This window comes from Sebastes fasciatus, chromosome 14 (genome assembly GCF_043250625.1).
Source record: "Sebastes fasciatus isolate fSebFas1 chromosome 14, fSebFas1.pri, whole genome shotgun sequence".
Lineage (NCBI taxonomy): Eukaryota > Metazoa > Chordata > Actinopteri > Perciformes > Sebastidae > Sebastes > Sebastes fasciatus.
In genome coordinates, this window is record NC_133808.1 from 29,025,561 (window position 1) to 29,044,475 (window position 18,915).

Sequence of the window (18,915 nt, forward strand, 5' to 3'; positions counted from 1 at the left end):
TTTTTATTACTTAATTGTTTTTTATTGTTTCAGATTATTTTTTAAGCTTGTTTTATATCAGATTTATGTTTATTTAGTAGCAGTACTCTGGTAGCAGTAGCAGGAGTGGAAGTGCTAAATTGGTGTTACAAGAAGCAGCATTAGTAGTAATCTTGGTAGTAGCAGTAATGTAGTATTGTTTGTATAATCATCAGTGGCATTTATTTCTTATCATTGCCTGTCAAATAATCCAGTGATTCAGTGAGAGTAGTTAGATAACATGCTGCTTCCTCCAGATGTTGATATTAACAATAAAAATAACATTCATCAGTTGTCATCTGCCTGAAAACACGTACGGAGAAACGTCAAGATACAAGCAGAAGCTGAGTTAGTTACCTAATGTGTGTGTGTGTTTATGTGTGCGTGTAGCCCGGTAATCATGTGACCAGGATGTATGAAGGTGGTAGAGTTAACAAACCCACCCCTGGTAAACAGAGCAGTCACACACACCTCGTCAGTCAGAGAGGATCAGCAGACATCTGTCTAATCACCTGGCAGACTGGACTTCATGTACTTACTTCATATCATCATACTTCATCTCAACTTCATTTGATCACATTTTGATGAGTCAGAGAATGATAATAGATGTGCTTTTAAGTAGTATTGAATCTCAAATAACCAAGGCAACAGGTGAAACAACCATAAGTGTTTTCAGGAAATGACCTCTGACCTTTGGTGTTTAGTTTAAAGTATTATTACTAAAACATTTAGAGGAAATAAGTTTTATTTAAAGTACAAATTGTATGTGAAAAAAGAATAAATACTTTGCTTTGGAGTGTATTGGTAACTACAATATGTAGCTTCAGAGACACTAGAGTTTTCTTTTGCAATTAGGTAATTTATACGGTGAAGAACGTCCAAAAGAGGATACCATGTAGCAAAATGTCCTCATACAGCAGTTCGTATGATATCTTACGAAAAGCTATTCCTCATTTTTTGTGCATTTTCCTACGAAAATCCAGCAACACGTGTCAATTTCCGCTTGTTACATGCATACAATCTTTTCTAAACGTCTTTCTTCACGGGAAACTTCTTGGTTAGGTTTAGAAAAAATCGTCGTTTGGGTTAAAATAACTACAGAAGTGGCGTTACTAAAGTACGTAAGTTACGTGACAAATAAATCAACGTTGACTTCTGGTTGCACACGGGATGCGAACAGCGGTCTCCTGGGCGTAACTCCAGGGATTTTTTTACCTACCCATCCACCCTGACCTCTTCCCTACGTGGCGTTTGTCGCTCTTTATACTTCCTGGTTCACGAAAACGTAGTTTACATACAAATTGATTTTGTGGGATATATACGAATTACAGTGCATTACTTTTCGTAGGTATAGCTACAAACATTGTATGAGAACAACCTGCATGTAGTAGTAATCTATGACAGATGCTGGATAAATACGAGGGTTACACCTAAATAATAACAAGGTAATAGGGGTGTAAATATCATATGAACAACAGTGTAATACTGGTAATTACAAATACAATAGCATGGTAATATTTTGTTACTAATAGTGGCAATATTGTGGTCTAATTTTTGTAATAGGGACATAATGGAAAAAAAACATGATGGTAATATTAGGTAATAAAAACAAGACAACGTAAGGTGGGAAAAGGGGATTCTACTATATTAAAAACTTAAATAGAGCAATATTACTAAGGGATAATAATAATAGGGTAATATGCTAACAATGTCATGGTATCATTAATTGCAGCAATCATAAGTTAGTATCAGTACAACACGCTCACAATTACAAGAAAATTATGACCGGAGCACAAGTGCATTTTTAAAAATGTGATCACAATTCCAAGATCCAATATTTTCAATATATGAATGACTAATGTGTAATCATTCTAAGACCCAGAAAGTCAAGCACAAACCATAAAACATAACCACTTTTTATCATGTTGCATCAACGACTCAATTTCCCTTCAACGAGTCCTCCAACCCTTACGACCACATAGATTGTTCCAACCCTCTAATACGACCCACAGGAGCCCTTCCAAAAATTAGCGTCCCGTACCGGTGGCAGGAGATCAACGCGTCCCCCAAACGTAATGGACGCAGTTTTAAACACGTGGTTAACGTTGGGAAATGGTCGCAGTTTGGTTAGGAAAAGATTGTGGTTTGGGTTAAAATAAGTACATTTGTTACGTAAGTTAAGTAACACACTTAACTTACGTCATGTATGTAATGTAGGTTAAAGGAGCAGTGTGTAGGATTTGGTGGCATCTAGCGGTGAGGTTGTAGATTGCAACCAAAGGAAAACTCCAGTGTGCCAAGCCTGTAGGAGAACTACTAGAGCCAGTGTTTGGTTTGTCCGTTCTGGGCTACTGTACAAACATGGCGACCGGCTCTTTGAAGAGAAACCGCTCCGTTAACACTAAAGAGAACATACTTATTATATTATATTTAAGTTCTGCTAATAGATCCTCCTGAATACTCAACACTGATCCTTTAACGTAAGTACGTCAGTTAAAATATCGTTTACATTTGGTTTCACACGGGACACGGGAACAGCGGTCTCGTGGATCAGCGCCCAACAATAAACATACATATGGGTCATAATAAGCTGCTTGTACAATTACCTATGGGGTCGTCTTTTGTGGGAGTACAGTCTCCAAGTAACAGAACTTGCAAAATAACCTCATGTTTGATGCTTTAGTCGAGGACAGTTTAAAAGTCTCTGGTTGTGGATCATCAGTTTGACGCTGTTTTCCAGCCACACCTGTGATATAGTTCAACACTGGTAGCTTGCCAGCACAATCACAGTCTTGTATTGGTGGCCACTGGGAAACGTCACTTGTGAATAAAGTGCCTAGCTAAAGGGCACATTATTTACATTATTTACTTTGCCACCTCATAGTCTTGTTTAACGTGATCAGTCTCCATCTTGTTTTCTTCGGTCTTGACGGCACGATCCCTCGTAAATACCTGGAGATGATCAAATGAGAAAGTTAGAGAAAATCATTTAAAGGTCCCATATTGTAAAAAGTGAGATTTTCAGGTCTTGTACATTATAAAGCAGGTTTAAGTGCTGTATAAATACTGTTAAACTATCAAAACGCTCAATAAACGGAGAAACACACACAGCCCGTATTCAGAAATTGCGCGTTTGAAACAAGCCGTTAGGATTTCTGTCCATTTGTGATGTCACAAATATACAATATATAGACCATTTCACAGTTTTAAACGTAAACATTCTAAATGTGTCCCAGTTTATTTCCTGTTGTAGTTTATGTGAATAACATCAGCTGACAGGAAGTAAACATGAACCCAAGCTGTTGCCTAGCAACGCATTCCATTGAAATGCACTAAAACCGAGTGTTTCAGACAGAGGGTAAATACAGGTATATTCAGGCAGACGGTACGAGGAAAATAATGTGTTTTTTGACCATTACAGCATGTAAACATGTTCTAGTAGAAACACACAATACAAGTATGAACCTGAAAATGAGCACGATATGGGACCTTTAAGTTTTAATTCTGATACCAAGTTTAACTTTTGTGACGACAAAGTGACTATAACCTCACTTTATCCAATGTTTAGTTAAAGTGAAATTGAAGGTGTTCAACCTAACTAAGGAACACAATCTCATACAATTTCATACACATTCAAAACTATAAATCTATTCGATATCTACAGTGTTTGTAGACAGAAGACAAGCACTCAAGCACACGTTCTAATGCTACAGACCGTTTCATCAAGGCTGAAACTCAAAGACATGTTCACATCATATCAGAGGAACCAGAAAAAACAGCATGTGTTTTTGACCACAACATGTTCTTTTGATAAACGAATTGACCGCCTTCAGGGAGCAGATGTGATCACCCACTGGAGGACTTGTAAAACCAGGTTGGGGAAATGTTAAAGCTGCACATCCCACATGCACAAATAGTTCCTCCAGGATGGCTGCTTGTTTTTAGGGGTCAATCTGGTATGATGTAAATGCAGCATACTGTAATGACATGCTGACGGAGGTCAAGCATGATAACGCAGGTTTAATTAACTTCTCACCACAAGGTCCATTTAGTAGCTGCTCTTAGGCTTTTCATCATGATCCTCATCTGCAGATGGAGTTTGCACAGTTATCATGGATGAGTCTTACAAGTCTTAAAAGCTCTCAAAAAAGGAAACCACATTTCTGTGACAACCGGGCAAACTCTGTTTTAGAGCTGAAATTCGAATTCCAAAGTTAGTCGCAGCCTTAGTCTCTCTGCTGATGAGGTTCATATGAAACGATCCAACGCTCTTCTAAATGACAGCTACTAAATTGTTTTTCTCAACTGCTGTTTTCCAAAGTCAGAATGAATTTTGAACCTCAACTTTTGTGGTATTTAGTTCAGTTTAGTTGATGTAAAAATGACAAAATATGCATGATATTGCAAGTAAAAAAAAGCCAATGGTGGGAGACATGGTCTGATACTCTGACATGTCAGGTTAGAAGAGGTCTACAGTATATCTTAGTGTAATCCAGACAGCTAGACGGGCGGCTACACATAGAACTAAATTAAATCGATTCGCCCTCCGTGACATCTAACTAAAACGGAAGGAGTCTCTGTCCGTCTGTCTGTCTGTTTGTCCTTTCGATTTTCTCAACAACCGTTCATCCGATCGACTTCACACTTGGTGGGTGTATTGCTGAGGACCCGAGGAATCGCAGCGTTGAGTGTGAAGTTGTCTGGATGAGCGGTTCTCGAGGAAGCTGCAAGCAGCAACACTGGAGGCCAAGCAATAATCGGCCCTTTCCAAACGGGCACGTTTTCAAAAATGCACTGCTCACTTTAATTCCCAAAACAACAATTAAATGTCGACTCGAGATTAATTTTCAGGAGGATGTCACGTAAGGTATCAGACTTAATTTTCTCTCACATGCTCACTATTAAAAATTCTATTTACAGTACTTTGCAGTATTTTTCTATTTGAGTACACACACATCTGTCCCCTGACTCTTAAAGCAGAGACAGGTGGGACACTGGAATGAAAATCATTGCACCTTAATGGTAAATGATTTGAGATTCACTGAGGTATATATAGCCCATTGTAAGTAATACATTACAACGTTGAATTTCAAAGGAAACTGCAGTTGTGAAGAAGGCATTCAGGTGTGTTTCCTTTAATTTATTTTGCTAAAGCAAGGTCAAGACAGATGCCATAACTACATTCCTCTTCACATGATCCCTTTTGGAGAATCTACAGGAGAACCACAACAGGCAGCAGCAAGTAATTCAAAAGAAAGGTGAAGATGCAAGCTCAGAGACAGGCAGCCGCCGGTAGCTTAGCTTGGGCTTCCTACCTGGGATGTGTTGGCTAAGAGGTGCAGGTGGCGTGGTGGTTTCAGAGGAGGAACTGCAGCATGAAGACGTTGTTGGACTTGGTAGAACGTAGTAGAGGATAAGGATAATTTGATGTGAAAGCAAAGTTGATTGTGGCTGGGCAGACGGTTTCGAGAGGGCTTTTGTTTATTTTTCAGGGGCAGCATGTATCAGAGCAGGCTCCAGGGACATTTTGTTTGATGCTTCAAATGAAGAGTTTAGAAGAAATGTAAGGACGTTGGTTCCCGATGAAGTTTCAGATGAATCCCTGAGGTGTAGTTTGTCTAATGAGGACATTTATTATTTCTAAGTATTCTTGAAAGGATCGTGATATTTAAGAGATTAGCAGTGTTGGAACTTTGACATCAGAATCTTTCACAGGAAGAGAAGATGTCTTCAGGAGGATGAAACGTTGACGATGAAGAAGAGTTTGGTCAGTAGGAACGTGAACGTTGACGGGAGGAGAAGATGCATAGATCGCCAAAAGGAGCAGGAAGCTTTCGAGGATTTGAAGTCAGATGGATCGAGAGAAGGAGCAAGATGTGAAAGGAAGGGTTGGAGTTAGGAATACAGTGCATCAATACCTGCAGGAGAGAGAACCAGGGCTTGTAGAAGGTCAGATAGAGAGACAATCCCTCTCACCACATCTTCACTGTCAACCAACACCAACCGATGCACCTGAGAGAAAAAGGATCATATTATTATGCTTCTATAGTCAATCAAGATAATCGTTAACAATTCGCGGCCCATACTGTCAGATAACGGAGGTTACCTCGGCCTTGGCAATGCGGTCGATGATGGTTTCCAGCGTTTCATAAGGGTAACACTTGAGGACTCCCTCCATGCAGCAGGCTCTGGAGGAAACGGCCTCCTGCATCGTCATGTTCAGGTTGTTGTAGTTTTTCTGGGCTGCGAGGTTCTGAATGATGGAGAAAAAAAAAAAAGTAAAACAATATCGTTTTACCACCAGCACTTTTTAGATTGTACCAATTCAATATGTTGTCAAACCATCACACCATATTTTCTATTTATTATTATTTATTTATGCTTTACAGTACTGTTGGTGTAACATTTGTTTCTGATTTGTAATCACTATTAAATTTGTTGTATTTTATTTCCAAAGTGGAGGGGTTGGGGAGGACAATGACATGTCAACCAGACAAAAACAATAACTATAAAGCTGTTTGATTGAGCGTGACAAAGGATTGACGGAATCACAGGATTTATATGATGTGAAATTAACTTACAATGACATCAAACCTGGAGTACAGCGCCACGACTTTACCTATAGAGGAGACACAGACCATAGATGTACAGACCATAGATGGTACACACAGACAAATTATATAGAAGGATGTCAACTGAAAAGTATTTTGCCTAAAACAAATTAAATATTGGAAAGAAATCACAAGCGAGTCTGACTGGCTGTTGATGATGGGTGATCAGGCAAATTTCAACACAAGGAAAAAGATGGCATCCAAAGTGTTTTGGAATGAAACCCTCCATCTACTAAACGGTGATTCTAACACATAAAACAAACACAACCACCAGATGTCAAGTGTGACGTTCAGACTACCTTGCTTATTGAGTACAGGCAGAGCCGACACTCTTCTCTCTACGAAAATGCTCAGAGCGTCAAAGACTGAGGCCGATTCCTGGACTGTCGCAATCTCTTTGAAGGTACCGATCTCCACTTCATTGATCCGCTTCTGAAGAAACCTGGGTTTAGGAATCGTAGATCCCTGCAGGGGAGGGGAGGAAAGAGACCTAGTAAATTGCACTTTCAGTTATTCATAACTACTTCTTTATATCCAATCAAAATAAAAGGAAACATCTTTTATTGTGAAATTGAAATCCCTTTCTAGGTCACAGATGGAGCCTGTGTCCCATTTTTTTATTCTTATTTGTAAGACATTTTCAGAATCCTGTGTTTTTAATGACATTAAGAACTTAATGTGCTTTGTTGTACAATAAGTAACGATGGCATATTAGGGCCATTGTAGGTAAAAAATAAAAAATAAAAAAAAAATTACAGAGCTGGGGGAGGGAGATAATACGCCGACAAAAATTTTTTTTTTTCCAATTAAAGTGGCAAATTTATGTGAAAAAAATCACAAATTTGCAAGATTATGAAGTCATAATTTACAAGATTTTTTTTTTGTTTCAGAGATTAAAGTGGCCAATTTACGAGAAAAAAACAGAAATTTTCAAGATTATAAAGTCAGAAATTTATGGAAAATTCTGTTTTTTTATTGGATTATTACCCTTTCCCCGTTATTTTTTGTTTTTTAATCCTACTATTGTCCTAATACGCCATCGTATTAATCAAGTAAGTAGAAGGAATTTTAATCAATACTGAATGTGGATAAAATGTACATAAACTTTGTGACAGGTTCCAGCTCTGGTTTTAGATTATTCTCAGAGAAGTGTTAGAAAGGGAAGAAGTCTTACGAAGATGTGGAGGAACTTGAGGATGCGTTTATGAGTGAGGATGTGGAGGACATTTCCTGACGCCGGGTCGATGACCGGCAGCCGGTGTATCTTATTCTTCAACAGGGAGTAGATGGCGTCAAACAGACTGAGGAGACAATAAAACTCATGATTAAGATTAGAATAATTACTGTGACATGGAAAAATAAGCCACATCATGGATTCGGTGCCGTTATCAGGTAGTTAAGCCCAAACGTTTAAGACTATATAAAAATATCACACAACAAAATGTCATTAATATTAACATAATATTTGAATTCACAAGAACAGACCTAATTAAAAGCGTTGGGAATAAAGGAAGATTCACTCTCTGAAATGTAACTATGATGCTGAGTTTAATGAAATATTTAAAAGGCTGGTTTCACCTGCAGTCCGGAGTGATGCTGATCAGTCTGTTGATAGAGTACTGCAGATAAATCTCTGCAGAGACAGAGAGAAACACAAGTTATTAACACAAACTACCACTAAACTATTAAACACTTTCAGCTCTATATAAGGATGTGGTTGTGTTGTTCAGACCTCTCCATGTCTCTATCTTGTGTTCTTCCAGCTCGTAGATCTGAACCTGCAAACAAAACAAACATCTCAGCATCTGGATGTCAGTATGGATGTGTGATTTCTATTAACTTTTTTGTATAATTGGATTATTTGCTGCAAATGTTTAATCCAAAGGTCACACAGCTCACCAGAGGAGACTTGTAATAGCGATGGAGAATGTTGATGAAGTCGGTGATGGTCAGCATACCTGAACGCACACAACACAGGAAACATCAAACGTGGATTTATCAGATTTACTTTATCCCCCAAAGTTTCTTCTTTATTACACAAAGAAAAGTTTTCAAATCTGAAGTGTTGAAGAACGAAGAGCAACGTTGGACTGTAAAAGATAGTGTTTTTGTAGAGATTGTGTTTTCACATTAGTTATTGTGTATTGGCAAGAAACTGGTGATATGATACGTATCATGATACGGGGGTTAACGATTCAATATATTGTGATATATTGCAAAACTGTAAACAAGGCGAAATATTGATATTTATCTACATGTTCGAAAGAATATTTTTAATTAAACGAAATATCTTTAACCTCACCGGGCCGTTAGTGTGACTTTAGACTGAAAGTCTGGTTTGAATCTTTGGGATGTAGTTCAGTTCACCCAGGCTGATGGAAATGCACTTGACACGCATGTTTAAGACGGTCGTCGTCGTCTCCATTACAGGCAGAAAATTAACACTCACTGACCTGCTCTACGTGCTCAGTGAGGTGTTGGTGTTTGTAATGTAACACAAATGTCTTGCAGTTGACCCACTTTCCTCTAAATGTTAGCACACAAACGGGGCCGAGATCATTTGAAACCACCGAGTAAGGAAACCTGAACCTCTCAGAACCTGGGCTTCAACCCAATGTAGGTCAGACACCTATTAAGTGCCAGCATGTAAGTAAGTAACTGCAGTGCTTTTTCACCACCAAATGAATTGTGACAGCAGTCTGTGAATGTACTGAAAGTTGGCGCTGAATGCTTGGCTACATTAATGGAGTTCATTTTCTACTGTAGAAATTTTAGACTGGCTTATAATTTTGAAAAACAAACACACACTTTATAAAACTACACTCGGAATTCAAACATGAAGTTTTCACCTGCATGATGACACTGACCCATCCCTACTGTATGTTTTACAATCCTGGAGTTAAAACCGGAAGTAGCTCTGGAAGTCAAACAGGATTATAACGAGTTATCATTTGGGGATGAGGGGAGAAATTCGATACAGCATAGTATCGCGATATTTTGCGTAGCAGTATTGTATGGATACACAGACGTCAAGTATCAATCTTTAACCTCTTAAAAATCCAACGCTATTCTGTCTTTCAGAGGTTGTATCCGGCTCAGTCTTAAAGAATGAAATAAAACTAGAAAACCAAAGGAATCGATTGGTACCATCCATGTCTTGTTAGCTTATCGGGAATGGCCATTTTTAAAAGGAGTCCCGTCTGACAAAAATGTTTGCAATGAGGCTGGTGAGTAAAATATTATAACTAATGGGAATGATGGCCAAAATATTGAAAACTAGAATGGCACTCGGAGAACACAGATACAGTGCATTGCGCATGTGTTATACCCAAAGGTCGTAATGCTCAGGCTGATTGAATCCTTAAAAAAAAATCCTGAATCCGGATCATGATCCGGATTGCCACCAAAATCTAATGGATTGTTCATTGTGCCAAACCCCATCCCTCCAAAAAAATTCATTCAAATCAGTACCGGACTTTTGGAGTAATCCTGCTAACAGAAAAACCAACAAACCAACAAAACAACAAACCAACGCCGGTGAAAACATAACCTCCTTCCTAGGCCTTTGGCCTTGGCGGAGGTAATAAGACAGAGGTTGATCAAGATGCTCAACTCAAGAGGCACATGATTTTTTTTTCAGATTACCTGTCTCATGCATGACTGACAGGATATAGTGACCGTTTTATAAAAATAACTTTTCTCCAAACTCCATTTCTACCGACTGCAGCTTCAATATACTACAGCTGAGATGAGTGTCATCACTTTTAGTCACCAGTGAAGGGAGTTCAAATATGGGTGACAGTAACTGAACACCTCTAATGTATTAGTGTGTGTGTGTGTGTGTGTGTGTGTGTGTGTGTGTGTGTGTGTGTGTGTGTGTGTTTGTAAGAGAGACAGAGATGTATTATGGCTCACCCACAAAACACTTGAGCTTGTTGTCCCACAGTGGCGCTGCCCTCACACCGTTAGCCACCAGAGCAAAGAAAGCCTTCTTCACCTGACGAAACACAATGTTTTATATAAATGACTACAACCCAAAATGATCATGCTTTTTGCCATCAAATGAGTGATTTACCTGTAGTGTTGTGTCAAAAATGACCAGTTTGGAGCTGGTAGGGATGGCATCGTAGCAGCAGTGATTCTTCATGAAGTTCATGTATATGAACGTGTCAGGATCTGTGTCTGAATGTGTGTCTGCAGGGGGGCGCAAGAGCATGTGTTGAATATGTAAAGCCACAACTGGAAACACATGATACACGATACATGATACACTGCTGGTGTCAAGAAATATAACCTCAAATCCAAATATCAACAACCTTTTTTTGCAATAATCATGATAAACCAGTATTTGTTTGATATGGGCACATTGTCACTGCTGCCAGTAAGCACAGTGGCTGTGACATCCTGGCCAATACCCGACTAGTTACGATCAATTTCCTATACTGTACACATACAACGCACCGTTACGCACTGTACCTAGGAGATAGTCGTAGCACAGGAATAGCAGTTTCTGTCAAACAAGTAACAAAATCATCTCTTCTTTACCTCTGAATTCTTGATCCCGCTTCTTTGAGAGAACCTCCGCTTCCTCTTCCTCATTCTGGTCCATCTCAAACAACGGGACCTAAGAAAGGAAATATATCAACAGTTTAGCTCAGAGTTTACGCTTTGAAGACTGAATGAACTCTACACACACAGCTCTGAAATGACCCCAACCCAGGCCAGGCTAAGTCCTGATGGACCCTGAGGGTTTACTGGAAACTCCTGTCCTCAGTGACTTTTCACTTGCAGCTAAACATGTCTCTGACATGTAGTTGGAACAGAGGGTGTTGAAAACATTTATTGTAGAAGCAGCTGTAAGGGGTGTCTATAGGTTGGCTGGTGCATGTCATGGAAGGAGGCCAAGAGCCTGCTGACAGACATCAGCAGTGAGGTTGTGGTTGCCACAAGTGACTCCAGAGTCCTGTCAATTAATGCTGGCTGCCAATAAGGAATTTGCAGTGGAAAAAGCTCTCTATGGACAACTAGAGCAAATATATCGAGCATGGTATTTAAGCCATCTCAAATCTGGGAAACAATAAGGAAGCTGCTCAGAAGGATTGAAGAAATGTAGACCTCAAATAAGTACTTGTAGGAATTCCTAACCCAGGAGGTTATATTGAAAGATTTAAGCAAAATAGGCCAATTAGACACCACAAATGGTTCCTTCAGTTAGTACAGTAGATGCTGCATTATATAGTTGGACTGCTATGTATAGTACAAGTTGCTAGATGACAAAAACCTATGATATCCTGGAGGGACTACACATTCCAACATGCCTGTGAGCCACTAGAGATTCACAGAAAGAGCAGAAGGAAGTGGCTGCAGCTCTGTAGGCACCATGAACTTTAGGGGAAAGGAGTTTCATCATAGACTGTATATAAGAAGTAGATTTAATCACCGTGACGTCACCCATTGGTGCCGTTTTGAAGCCTCAAGTTCGGCATTTTGGCCGTCACCATCTTAGTTTTTTGCAACCAGAAGTGACACGAGAGGGTGGATCTAAGTACAACTGAACGCTGATTAAGACATCTTAATGCGACCAAAAATGTTATAATTAACTTTCATGAACTGACAACACACTGTTTGAGGGTTAAAGTTATAAGACGAAAACACGGACAACAACTTCCAGACCGGACAACACCGTGGTAGTGACCTGTCAATCACAAGGTAGCCCCACCCTAAGCACTGCTTTATGGTCTATCTGACTTTAAATGGGACCATAACTTACTAAATGAACATCATGCTGTACTGAAGAAGACTTGAAACTAGCGATTGAGACCATAAACTCATGTTTGTGGCCGGCAAACCAGACAACGGGCCAATCAGCGTCCTGTGAGGAGCTACTGGCAGCTACGACTTTTTTTTCAGATAATTTTTTTCAGACTTTTTTCGTACGACATTTTTCAGATCTTTTTTTCAAACTTTTTTTTCGATCTTTTTTTTCAAACTTTTTTTTCAGATCTTTTATTTCGGAATTGTTTTTAAGACATTTTTCAGATCTTTTTTTTCAGACATTTTTCAGATTTTTTTTTCAGACTTTTTTTGTGTGACACTTTTCACATCTTTTTTTTCAGACGTTTTCTGTCCGACATTTTTTTCAGATCTTTTTTTTCGGGACATTTTTTCAGATCTTTTTTTTCAGACATTTTTTCCCAGACATTTCTCAGATCTTTTTTTTTTGGACATTTTTTCAGACTTTTTTTTCCAGATCTTTTTTTTAGGATCTTTTTTTTCGGACATTTTTCAGATCTTTTTTTTCCAGATCTTTTTTTTCAAACTTTTTTCTTGGACATTTTTTCAGACTTTTTTTCAGACTTTTTTTCCAAACTTTTTTCAGATCTTTTTTTTCAGACTTTTTTTCCCAACATTTTTCAAACTTTTTCTTTTCAGACATTTTTCAGATCTTTTTCTTTTGGTCATTTTTTCAGACTTTTTTTAAAAACTTTTTTCAGATCTTTTTTTTTTCAAACTTTTTTTTCAGCCATTTTTCAGATCTTTTTTTCAGACATTTTTCAGATCTTTTTCTTTTGGTCATTTTTTCAGACTTTTATCAAAAAAGTATGAAAAAATAAATTTTTCAGACATTTTTCAGATATTTTTCTTTTGGTCATTTTTTCAGACTTTTTTTAAAAACTTTTTTCAGATCTTTTTTTTTTCAAACTTTTTTTTCAGCCATTTTTCAGATCTTTTTTTCAGACATTTTTCAGATCTTTTTCTTTTGGTCATTTTTTCAGACTTTTTTTTCAAATTTTTTTCAGATCTTTTTTTTCAGACTTTTATTAAAAAAGTATGAAAAAATACATTTTTCAGACTTTTTTTTTTACGGACATTTTTTTCAGACTTTTTTTTCCAGACATTTTTCAGATCTTTTTTTTTTCAAACTTTTTTCTTGGACATTTTTTCAGACTTTTTTCAGATCTTTTTTTTCACTCTTTTTTTCCAACATTTTTCAAACTTTTTCTTTTGGTCATTTTTTCAGACTTTTTTTGTCCGACATTCCTTAGATTTTTTTTTCAGACTTTTTTTTCCGAACATTTTTCCGATCTTTTTTTTGGGTCATTTTTCAGACTTTTTTTAAAAACTTTTTTCAGATCTTTTTTTTCAGACTTTTTTTCCGGACATTTTTCAGATCTTTTTTTTTGTCATTTTTTCAGACTTTTTTTTCAGACATTTTTCAGATCTTTATTTCAAACTTTTTTCTTGGACATTTTTTCAGACTTTTTTTTCAGACTTTTTTTCCCAACATTTTTCAAACTTTTTCTTTTCAGACATTTTTCAGATCTTTTTTTTCGGACATTTTTTCAGACATTTTTCAGATATTTTTTTTCAGACATTTTTCAGATATTTTTCTTTTGGTCATTTTTTCAGACTTTTTTAAAAAACTTTTTTCAGGTCTTTTTTTTCAGACTTTTTTCCCCAACATTTTTCAAACTTTTTCTTTTCAGACATTTTTCAGATCTTTTTTTTCAGATCTTTTTTCGGACATTTTTTCAGACATTTTTCAGATATTTTTTTTCAGACATTTTTCTTTTGGTCATTTTTTCAGACTTTTTTAAAAACTTTTTTCAGATCTTTTTTCAGATCAGTTTTTTCAGACATTTTACACAGAAATTTTTCAGATCAGTTTTTTCAGACATTTTTCTGATTTTTTTCTTTTGGTCATTTTTTCAGACTTTTTTTTAAACTTTTTTCAGATCTTTTTTTTCCCAGACTTTTATCAAAAAGGTATGAAAAAATACATTTTTCAGATCTTTTTTTTCAGACTTTTTTTGTCCGACATTTTTCAGATCTTTTTTCGGACATTTTTTCAGACATTTTTCAGATCTTTTTCAGACATTTTTCAGATTTTTTTCTTTTGGTCATTTTTTCAGACATTTTTTTCAAACTTTCTTCAGATCTTCTGTTTCAGACTTTTTTTCAAAAAAGTATGAAAAAAGTAAATTTTTCAGACTTTTTTTCGGACATTTTTCAGATCTTTTTTTTTCAGACTTTTTTTGTCCGACATCTTTCTGATTTTATTTTCTGATTTTATTTTCGGACATTTTTCAGATCTTTTTTTTTGTTCATTTTTTCAGACTTTTTTCGGACATTTTTTTAGATCTTTTTTTTTAGACTTTTTTTCGGACATTTTTCAGATCTTTTTTTTCGGACATTTTTTCAGACTTTTTTCTGTGTGGTGGAGTGACAGAGTGAGGGTGGATGTGCTAAGAGCAAACAGCTGTTGGCGATCGGAGCAGAGGAGATATTAGCAGTAAAGCTGTCAAGTGGTAGGAAATGTACAGTATGAATAAACACTGCAGCAGCTCGCCAAGCTGTGGTTCATAATGGTCCTGGGATGTAATCCAGGTCTTGTCTGTTTAACTAAGAAATATTAATCACACAATAATATTTTAGATGAGTAATCTAGAACAAAAAATTGTTGAAAAAAAGCAGGATTATACTGTTGAATTTATTAAATTAAAGCAGTCCTCAATAATTTGACTCAAACGTTGCTTAACCATGTCATATGATGATGCTACTTTAATACACTTTAAGAACAAATATTACTGGGACAGCGACAAAACTATCGCTGACTATCCCTTTAACAATTTGGCTGCAATTTAGTACACTGACCGTACACGGTCCAGCCATATACCAGGTTTCAACTTGTTAAACTTTGACAAACATTGTCAAGATAAACATTATAAACTGCTTGAGACAAATCTAGATTGATAATAATGATTAAAACAATAACGGAAATCAAAATCAAGCTTTCATGGGCTCCGTTGACATCTCACAGCTTAACAGCTACAAACATAGAATCAGTGCATGCACACTTTGTTTAGACACGACACACAGACATCCAAGAAGACAATATTGTGAACGTGATTTACTTCTAAAAGGTAAATAATAACAGACGATGCAAAAAAACAACAACTGCAATGTAAAAGTAGCCCTAGTGTTTTTTCTTTGCAGCTTCTCAGTTACACGTCCAAACACACACATTACGGTTACCAACACAAACAGATCAGAACGGGGTGTGAGTGAGTCAGCAGAGTGTCTTACCTCTGCATGAGGCTCCATGGTTGGGGGAAGAGGAGCAGGAAGTCTGCCTCTGTGAAACCCTGGACTATAACCCTCGACCCGCTGTCCAACTCAGACATCTGGCAGCCACTCCTACCATGTCAGATAAAAATGTCCAGGCATAGCGAAGAAGGGAAGGAAAGACGGAGGTATTGGACGAAAAAGGACGAGGAAGACAAGAGAATCTGTGCTCTACCGGCTGGCTGCAGCCAACTGGGTCTGAATATCTGGGAAAGACTGAGGTCTAAATCTGGACTGGAGGGTGAGAGGCCTGTGGCATTCACAAACAGAGAGAGGGAGAGGGAGGGGAAACGTGTACTGGGAGAGCTGGGGGGGTTAAAGACAGACATATACCCTAGTATGGTGACAGACATTAAGTACTTCTTTATAATCCACTGGTGAACACTTCAGGTGGCATGAATAAATCTAGGAGAGAAAAACAAAGAGCATAAAGCACTCAGAGCACAAACTGCATCAACCGGTCACTTCAATTGTAAAAACAGAAATGGAAATCACTGATACAATCTAATCATTCAATATAAACACTCGTGATTTGCTTGGGAAAATGATCAACAATGCAGATCATTAGCCATCATGTAATTTATGCATTTTATGCAGCTAATGTGCTAAAACATGCAAAACCATGTCGGCTTTAAAGGGCAGGTGTACACAACTATACTAGAAGTTTTGCACAGGTAGACTTTTGCAATACTACTAGAACAGCTTCACACAGTTGTAAAAGCTAACACAACCTTTCGTCTGCGTTTGCACCTGTACCACTTTTCCTACCTACATCTACCGGCATCAAAACAGAAAGGAAGTGGTAAAGTAGTAGAGCTTGCTTGATTTGACTGGCTGCCTGGGCCAAGTGTGACATTGACAAGCAGTGTGCTTTGTGCTGAAAAGTTGAGAATATTTTAACATTTATGCACGTCTAAAAACTGCTAGTCAAATGTGAAGCTACGTCTCAGTTCAATCGGGGCCTTACACATCCAGCAGACATAGAGCAACATTATCATTCATTTATTTTGATGTTTTACCGGCTAGTTGCTGACTTTGTCTGTCGTTTGGTGTTGGGCAGGTGACGTAGACACAGCAGTTTTTTGCAGAAAAACAACACAGGTGAGAGCGGTGAGAGCGAAGTCAGTAAAGTTGCAGGCCGTAAAACCAAAACAATGAGTTGAAAGATGCTAAGGCCCACAGTGGAAATAAGTCATGTGACCTTTTTTTGTTATCCTCGATGTTCTTTTGATTGTGCATGCACATTGGTGTTGTGACTTTTTAAATGAATAGAACATGCTCTGTAGAGATGAGGAGAACAGCAAAGTGAGGTGATAATTCTCTGCAAGTGACAACTTTCACATTACATATTAATAGTTATTTGATCAATTATTATTACAATTATTAACAAAAAGAAAAACAAAATTAGGCCAGTGCAGCTTTAAGGCTTTGCCAGTCCTACTGTGAGAGATATGTTCAAGTTTCACTGGGCCATTACATGTCAAACTATTTATAGACACACTGAACGTCTGTAGTAAACTATCCCCTCCGTCTCACAGAGTTGAGAGTTTACATGCAGCCTTGAAAATCAATAAAATACTAATCAAACATGTAATCAACAATTACAACAGTAAATTAAGTGAAGTCAAAGTTGCACAGAAATAAAAATAAACTATGGGAATTATTTAAATACTATGGTAAGCACAGCAAATTCATGCAATCCACTTGTACTTGGTGGTGAAACCTACTAAACTCTTAACTTTCTGACGTACAGCAAATAAACGGTGTCTTTCTAAAAATGCAGTCCTCCAAATGAGCCTGTCACTTCTGGTTAGAGAGAAGAGCTCAGATATTAATAGTTTACAACTGCTTAAAGAGTCCTGACACACAATCACAATACCACAGCCTGGTTTCTGTGTCAGCGCTCCTACTGTAGCTATTCTCTGTATGCATGTATGCAAGTGTGTGTGTGTATGTGCGCACATTTCAAACACAGGCTGTTGCAGCTGTAAACAGGGTCATCGTTGGGACAACTGCTTCATGAAGGTCAGAAATTTTAACTTCGATAGTTTAATAAACTGTTTTACTTACTTGTTTTACTGTTAGGTATTATGTAAAAATACAAATCAACTAATAAAAGTAACAACACTAGAGGACTATTAATCTTTTGAAAACACTGTATGCATGTAACAAGCGGAAATTGACGCGTGTTGCTGGACATTCACAGGAAAACACACCAAAAATTAGGAATAATACATACAATAAATGTTATTATAATAATTATATTTTCATAAGTTATCATACAAACCGTTGTATGAGGATACATTGAGTTTAAATAAAGGAACATCTTTGTTTACAAGCCTGAAAATATATATTGTTTAAATCACCCAGATAAAGACCCAATCATGACACTTGTACCACAAATAACTTTTATTTTGAAATTGTCATCCTGAGCAATTCATACAGCCCTTTAATATGGACATTTTTACAATTGTCAAGTTAGTAAAAAATATGATCATCCTCACTAACTTATAACATTTCTGTTATGTTAAAAACAACTCCAAACGCAGTGTTATTATTTAACTTTGTAATATAATATATATATATATAAACTCTGAAAAGCAGCAAACAAACATGACGGCGGCGTGGCTGTAGTGTCAAGTGGAATCTGATAAATGCGTCGGAGCAGGTCGTCACTTCTGTCAAATGAAAACATTAAGACTTCAGTATGAAAGGTTTTACCCTGATAGTTGAAAGTTTACATGCTCACTCTGGATTTATGCCTCAACAAGGTAGTGTCTAGAAGATATCCCACAAGTTGCGAAAGAGATGGTTATTGTTAGTCATTGACCTGGAATGGTTAAGGTTAGGAGAGGTCGTCGGGCAGCGAGTCTCACAAGGGTTTGCCCAAGTTTTCACAATTTGTGGGTTACCTTCTAGACACGACCCCTTGGCCAGCAGCAGCTTGACAGACAATAAGCTGTGTTGAATGACTACTCTGGTGGTTTTGTATGTTTTAGCTCATTTAGCATATATTTAAGATTACTGCAGAATAATACAGGTTTTAATATACATAATATATTTAATATGGCATATTGTTAATAAGCAATAATTATCCTCCTATTTTCTCTATTTTTATATCATTGTGTATTTCTGTTAATTGAACTCGACTGTTAATGTG

General features: G+C 37.2%; 1 protein-coding gene across 2 annotated transcripts; it reads right to left on the reverse strand.

Annotated features, from left to right (window-relative positions):
• Nucleotides 1-14: 14 nt before the first annotated feature.
• Nucleotides 15-18,841, reverse strand: prkag3b (protein kinase, AMP-activated, gamma 3b non-catalytic subunit). 2 transcript variants are annotated; one of them, XR_012596967.1, is made up of 13 exons: nucleotides 15,717-18,841; nucleotides 11,175-11,253; nucleotides 10,705-10,823; nucleotides 10,545-10,626; nucleotides 8,529-8,587; nucleotides 8,362-8,407; nucleotides 8,208-8,262; nucleotides 7,804-7,930; nucleotides 6,929-7,094; nucleotides 6,600-6,637; nucleotides 6,125-6,271; nucleotides 5,334-6,030; nucleotides 15-2,970 (listed from the first exon to the last, which is right to left on the reverse strand). XR_012596967.1 is itself a non-coding variant. In XM_074657789.1 (13 exons), exons 1-13 carry the CDS (start codon nucleotides 15,732-15,734, stop codon nucleotides 2,918-2,920), a joined length of 1,083 nt encoding a protein of 360 aa, XP_074513890.1. In that variant the 5' UTR covers nucleotides 15,735-16,680; the 3' UTR covers nucleotides 15-2,917. The 2 variants fall into 2 exon arrangements, 1 of the variants encoding a protein (XP_074513890.1); XM_074657789.1 differs by having other exon boundaries at nucleotides 5,937-6,030; nucleotides 15,717-16,680.
• Between the last annotated feature and the right edge of the window lie 74 nt (nucleotides 18,842-18,915).